At 39.3% G+C, this 7,382-nt stretch overlaps 1 protein-coding gene across 1 annotated transcript; it reads right to left on the reverse strand.

Moving 5' to 3' along the window:
- Nucleotides 1–848: 848 nt before the first annotated feature.
- LOC109243223 lies at nucleotides 849–3,972 on the reverse strand. Its single transcript, XM_019410138.1, has 3 exons — nucleotides 3,508–3,972; nucleotides 1,589–1,705; nucleotides 849–1,343 (listed from the first exon to the last, which is right to left on the reverse strand). Exons 1-3 carry the CDS (start codon nucleotides 3,970–3,972, stop codon nucleotides 849–851), a joined length of 1,077 nt encoding a protein of 358 aa, XP_019265683.1.
- Nucleotides 3,973–7,382: the final 3,410 nt, after the last annotated feature.

A 7,382-nucleotide genomic window follows, 5' to 3' on the forward strand; every position in this document is an offset into this window, starting at 1 on the left:
TCGTACGTTTATAATAGATTCTAAAAGATCTGCTATTATTTGAGTAGTCGAGAAATATACCTTCATCACTCCTTGGGTCAAACTTACCAAGACTGTTCTTGCCATTGTTTTGGACAAAGCATTTGCTTCCGAAGGGGTGAAAGTATCCAATATTGGTTTTCTTACCTTTCCATAATTCATATGGAGTCTTCTTCAAAATAGGTCTAATTAAGCACCTGTTGAGAATGTGACAAGTTGTGCTAGTTGCTTTTTCCCTGAAATGATTTGGGAGAGAATGTTCTAGTAGCATGGTTTTTGCCATATCCTGCAGAGTTTTGTTCTTACGTTCAACCACTCCATTATGTTGTGGTGACCTAGGTGTGAGAAATTATGAGTGTATCCTTGACCGTTGTAGAATTCTTCAAAAGCTCTGCTTTCAAATTCTCCTCCATGATCACTTTGAGTGGTTGCGATAAGATTCCCCTTTTCTCGTTCAGTTCTTTTATAGAAAATCTCAAAGTTTTTTAGTGCTTCACCTTTATGAGATAAGAAAATCACCCATGTAAAATGTGAGTAGTCATCAACAATAACAAAAGCATATCGTTTACCTCCAATGCTGGCAGTTCTAGTAGGTCCAAACAGATCCATGTGAAGCAATTGTAAAGGCTTGGTAATAGACACAATGTCCTTGGTTTTGAAAGAGTTTCTAGTTTGTTTACCAATTTGACATGCATCACATATATCATTTCTAGAAAAGTTGAGCTTCGTAAGACCAATAACTAATTCATAGTTGGAGAACTTTTCAATTAGATGCATGCTTGCATGACTAAGTATTTTATGCCAGAGCCATGGATCATTAGATATGGATGCTAAACAGATATGGCTATCCGATTTTCGATGCCATCAAGAATGTAGACGTTTTCATACCTTTTACCAGGAAGAATAATCTTACCTGCCTCATCTTCAATAGTACATACTGTTTTCTTGAATTTAACTTCGTACCCCGAATCACATAGTTGACTTATACTTAGAAGATTGTAATTGAGTCCATCCACTAGATATACCTCTGCAATATCGCAATTATTGCTGAATGGAACTGTGCCAGTACCAACTATCTTTCCTCTTAAATCATCTCCAAATTTGACATTTCCTCCATTTATTTTTGTGACTTCTTTGAACAGATTTTTATCACCCGTCATGTGACTGGAATATGCACTGTCTACATACCATTTTCCTTTGTGACTTTTCCTATGGTGTTCCTGCAAAATAGAATCATCACATTCTTTTAGGTACCCAAGCTTGCTTGGGTCCTTGTTCGTTGATTTTACCAGAATCAAGGTTGTTTTTGGGTTTTCAAATCCATCCTGAAACATTTGATTTACGAAATCTATAAAATCAGTATTTTTGTCCAACTTTGTTACAGTAATGTCACACGGGTGTTGATCTAGTTTTCGATCTCCCACTTGTGTTAGTACTTGTGGACTCAGTTTTGGCCACTCCTTTTCCAACTGACTTGTAAGTTACCTGTTAGATTTGACAGAACTGTGACTGGTGGACTTGCGCATGCCTTTAGTTGCATTTTCAATTCTTAAACTCCATCTTGAAGTACATCACTTTCGATTTCATAGGCTTCAAGCTTAAGTTCCCAGTCTTTCTTTTCCCTATTGTGTCTCCTTAGTTCATTCAACTTTTTTTGAGACTCCTTCAGGGTAAGGTCAACAATATCCTGCAATTCATTACATCTATCATAGTTATAGGATCTTACCTCGCTTGTTTCACCTTGTTCCATGAAATACTTCTCAGTATCTTCCTTGCATTCTGACAGGCGCAAAAAACTCACTTAAAATTATGCTCGCTAATCAAATATAGTATAGTATAATATCATATCCATAGGGATTGGAGTTAAACAACATTCTCATAGTTTCTAGCTTGATTGCTATCCAAGATGATCAATAGTTGAGATTTATGTGATAATACAAAAATTTACTAAAAATCTAAAGCTATTGACTAATGACAATCGAATCAAGGAATAATCAAAGAAGGTTACCAGTGGGAGAAGATAGAGTTTTGATAGGATAGGTGCATGATAATTGTTCGGGATCTAACTCTAGTTAATTCACTTCTAATGTTCAAGTGAGTCTCTCGAATTCACTCAATTATTAGTTCAAACGTTTAGTAGAAACTCCTCTCCTGATTAAGTCTCAACCTCACGAGATGAACCAATTTAAGCTCTGTGAAGATATGCAAAAATGCGTAGTGGATTAGTCTTTAGGAGAACCTCTCTCGGTTATCCTCATAACTAGGTTTAATCAATGATTCAACTAGCCTCTTTCGATTACTAAGAAGAATTAATGAACTCAACCAACAATATAATGCAAAGATATCACAAGTTATGCCTCTCTCAATTACATGAACAAGTGAATATAGATGCAACAATTAAATCATCCAAAACGCTTCAATATATAAAACTAGAGTTATAATCCATAAACAAATATTAATACACCAAATCCACAAACCCTAAAGGAAACTACTCCATAGACATGGAGTAATTCATCACAATTATAATAAAAGTATAGGAAAACATAAATTCATCCAAACTCGGGTCTTGAGTGAGGAAGGAATGATGAATTCTTTGTGCTTTTGTTCTTCCAGCTCCTCCTTAGCATCCTTCGGTCGAATATGTGTCAAAAGTTCAGAAAATAATGTTTTTCCATGTTTTTATACCAAGTAGGGTCAGGCCCAGACGAAAGCACCTTTTCGTAGATGAAATAGGACAATCGCTTTGGAAAAATTGCACAGATGCGCCGCATGGAGCGAAGCGCCACGCGGAGATTTAGTGGGTAAATCCAGAGAGCTCAACGATTCAGCAGGCTGCCAAAATACACTGCTGCGGCGCATCATGCGCCGCAGCAATGCAAAATTCTCAGAGTGTGCCTTTTCGCTTGATTTTTGATATCCGGATGTGGTTCTCGACCTCCGAACGCTATCCCGGCCTTATTCCTTGGGCTTTTACCCAGACTTTAAAGCTCAAAATAGCTCGAATTAGCTCTACAACATCTATATAACTCAGAATCACTCCTAAAAGTCTTAATACACAATAAGTATAAAATACTACCAATCAAAGCTCAACACAAGTAACGTTCAATGAATTAGAGTGCAATAAGCGACTAAAACACGAGATTATAGCGTACCATCACATTCATTGTCTGATGTGTCTTCATTAGTCCACCAACCATAGTATATGTTCATGTCATTTTCCAAGATGGTCATGATGCACAATTTGCTATTTCTTCGTGTTCTCATTTGTCTTCATCACTCCAGCTTCCGAAAGATTTGTTTTTATTGAACCCTCTGGAAAATTTTCTTTTAAGATCTGGACATTTATCTTGAACATGCCCATACCTTCCACACTCATAACATTTTCCATCTTTCTTTTCTTGTTCATTGTATTGCCTGGTTCGTCTAGATGGCATCCCCCCTTCTTGTGTTTCTATATGTTCTTATCAATCCATCCATATTTCTTGATACCATGGCAATTTCTTCTTCAAGAGCTTCTGGGTCATCATCAATATCATTTTCAGGTCCTTCAGTTTTAGTTTTGAAGGCAACTATTTTCGTCTTTTCTTCCTGATTCATTTTCTTGAGATGGGTTTTCTTGAATGCTATAAGATATCCTCGTAGTTCATCATATGAAAGTTTGTTTAGATCTTGAGATTCGAGTGCGACTACTTTTGTCTGCCAAGTAGTAGGTAAACTCCTTAGAACTTTTCGAACTTGATCACCACTTGAGTAGGGTTTACCGAAGGCTTTTAGATCTTCAATAATTATGTTGAATCTTGCAAATATTTTCTCAATGGATTCTCCTTCTTTCATCTGGAAGAGTTCATAATCATGAACCAACATGTTTATCCTTGTTTCTCTCACTTTGCTGGTTCTTTCATAAGTGACTTCCAGTTTGTCCCACGTTTCTTTGGTTGTATCACTACTTGACATTTTCTCATACTTTCTCCACTTATATCATTATAGAGCAAGTTCCGTTCTTGAGCATTAACCTGAATGACCGCCATTTGCTCGTCCGTGCATTCATCTATATCTTCTGGATCAGCGGGTAGTTGAGTTGCTGCTAGTAGTGGATAGTTTCCCTTTTTAATAATGCGTCATACTCTTACATCTTGCATAAATTTCCATTCGCACTTTCCTGTGAGAGAATTGTTGTCCATTAAAATATGGTGGCCTGACTTGCAACTTTCATTCTTGAAAGAGTGCTCCAACAGTTACTTGATCTGCCATGATCTTTTCTCACAAGTTGTTAAGCAAAAAGTATGACCTGCTCTGATACCAATTGAAAGTGCAAGGGGAGGGGATGAATTGTAATTTGTCTTTTCTTTTGCGAGGTAGTCGAATGCTTTTCAAAACTAAATATAAGAAAGTAAATGACATAAAATGTTTTATACTGGTTTGGATTTAGAGTGAATCCTACGTCCAGTCCCCTTGGGTTGTAAGGGTGATCTCTTTTAAGTATGAAGTGTCTGAGTACAGATGAGTTGATGATGTTAAACACCAACAACTTTTGGTCACTTTGTTCTTCTCTCGTATAATCGATGCTGTCACAACCCAAAACTCGACCCGTCGTGATGGCACCTATCGTCGAACTAGGCCAGCCTCAACTCAATAATCTAACACCGCAAAAAAATATTTTAAATAATAAATACGGAAGTGACAATTCATTAAGGAACATTTTCTGAAAACATAATAAATCCAAATTATGATACAACTGCCCAAAACCGGGTGTCATTGAGTGCATGAGCGTCTAGAGGAGAACATAGTCTATTACAATATTTAAAGGAACAAACTGAAATACATCTGGAGATAAAGAAGGAGAGTCAAGGCCTGCGAACGTCGCACACATACCTTGATAGTCTCCTAAAGCCTGAAGCCTCGATCAATGGCTGCCAGTGGGACCAAAAGTGCCTGAATATGCACACAAGGTGCAGGGGGTAACATGAGTTCACCAACTCAATAAGTAACGAGTCCAAACTGTGCACTGAAAGGTAGAGACAAACTCAACCGCAACAAAAATAATAGAAATTAATGTGTAGAAGCGTAGGCATGCTTTCAATTTAATAGGCAGCTGAAATAATAATATAGAGCAGATACGAACAAGGTAAAGAATAAAACTCTGCTACATCTACATGCCAATGCACATGCTATATGTCATGCACCATGCCGAATATTTCATGTGCTCACACTCTCAAATGCTCGTCCACTCAGTACTGTATATGGATCATACGGCCCAGGGAAGATCCATCCCAGATTATATACATCTCTGACAACAGTCAATCAGTACTGAGAAAGGCCAATCAGGCCCTACGGAGCAGAGCCCTCTCTAGGTAATAATAATAACCCCATAACCACTCGATGTTGTATATGGCTCACGCGGCCTAGGGAAGATCCATCCCGGAATATATACATCACTGACCATCAGTCTCCAGTACCGAGGACATAGGCCAATCCAGCCTCATGGAGAAGATCCATCTCTAAATAATAATATCAACTGTGCTCACTAGGGGTATTTACAGACTCCGGAGGGGCTCCTTTAGCCCAAGCGCTATCACAAATTAATACAACCGCGGCGTGCAACCCGATCCCATAATTGTCACTCATAATCAGGCCCTCGGCCTCACTCAGTCATCACTCTCCAGTATCACCCACAGGCTCATAATGTCATGAAACTAGTCCGGAACAATGATATGATGTGCCAATAAATAACAACTGAGACTGAGATATGATATGAAATGCATGAATATGACTGAGTATAGAATATCAATGGAATCAATGAGATGACAGCAAGAAATGACCACTAGGGGTCCCAAAAGTATCGACGTAAAGCCCTAACATGATATCTAGCATGATTTACAGCTCATTTACTTTATCACATGATGGAAACACGGATATCCACAAGAAAGATTCACCAAACGGTGCCATGGAATGAACTAGGTCACGATTCTCATGGTGCACGCCCGCACGCCCGTCACTTGGCATTTGCGTCACCTCAATTCTAACCACATAACACGTAGTTCAGGATTTCGAACCATCAGGACCAAGTTTGAAAGCGTTACTTACCTCAAACGAAGCAAAAATCCTACTACGCGATGCCTTTGCCTCTCAAATCGGCCTTCAAGCATCCCGAATCTAGCCACAAGCAACACAATAATATCAATATAGGCTAAAGGAACAAATTCCACAAGAAAAATGCCAAATTGTAACCAAAATCCGAAATCGACTCAAAGCCGGCCCTCGGGACCACATCTCGGAATCCGACAAAAGTCACAAAACTCGAAAGCCCATTCACTCACGAGTCTAACCATACCCAAATTTATCAAAATCTAACCTCACATGGTCACTCAAATCCTCAAAATCCACTCTCCAATTCACAAGCCCTAAATCCCCATATTTCTAGCTCAAGTCCCTAATTAGATAATGAATAAAGCCATGGATTCACAAAATTATACCATTGTGGAATAGAATCACTTACCCCAACGTTGCTCCTTGAAATCTTTCGAAAAATTGCTTCTTTCCCGAGTTCCTCACGTCTAAAATTGAAAATGAAGATCAAAACCTCGAGGTGGGGTTTTTCTGCCCGGCTAAACTGCAACCTGCGGTCCTAGTTCCGCACCTGCGGAACCACATCTGTGAGCAAGGCTTCGCTTCTGGAGAGTTTCTTTAAAATGGTTGGCTCGGCTCATGCGATCACCTGACCGCATATGCGGCCATCTCAGATACGGGGACCAAGTCGCACTTGCGATCTAATTGCGCATCTGCACCTTATCATCCGCTTCTACAACCTTGCATTTGCCGTTCCTACTCCGCATGTACGGAAACACCAGCAACAGCAGCTTCAGCTGCATTTTTCAAACTCCAAACACTCCGATAACAACCCGAAATCACCCCGAGGCCCCCGGGACCACAACCAAACATACCAACAAATCCTATAACATCATACGAACTTAGTCGAACTTTCAAATCACACAAAACAACATTGAAATGCCAAATTACACTTGGATTCAAGCCTAAGAACCTATAAACTTCCGAATTTCACAAACGATGCCGAAACCTACCAAACCACGGCCGAATGACCTCAAATTTTGCACACAAGTCAGAAATGACACCAGGAACCTACTCCAACTTCCACTACGTACAGGGTAGTACTCTTGGAAAGATGGAATATCACCGCATGAACATAACATTACATTAAGTTACGAATGTAACTCCCGAAGGATCGACCACTATTCTAAATATAGTAATGCGGAGAACTGTTGTTCAGTGGAGCGTCAGAGTGCAGAGGTTGTTCCCATCGTTGAAGTCAGAGTGTGGGACTAAGCCTTTTGCCAATTCAAGCCTAA

The sequence above is a fragment of the Nicotiana attenuata genome, unplaced genomic scaffold, assembly GCF_001879085.1.
Source record: "Nicotiana attenuata strain UT unplaced genomic scaffold, NIATTr2, whole genome shotgun sequence".
Lineage (NCBI taxonomy): Eukaryota > Viridiplantae > Streptophyta > Magnoliopsida > Solanales > Solanaceae > Nicotiana > Nicotiana attenuata.

Bases quoted from the DNA above. Each gene is read 5' to 3' on its own strand.
- LOC109243223 (XM_019410138.1), bottom strand. From the start codon at position 3,972: ATGTCAAGTAGTGATACAACCAAAGAAACGTGGGACAAACTGGAAGTC. The intron at 1,706-3,507 runs GTATCAAGAAAT...AATGAATTGCAG, and splicing joins TTGAAGAAGAAATTGCCATG to GATATTGTTGACCTTACCCT. The intron at 1,344-1,588 runs GTACTTCAAGAT...CAAATGTTTCAG, and splicing joins CCTATGAAATCGAAAGTGAT to GATGGATTTGAAAACCCAAA.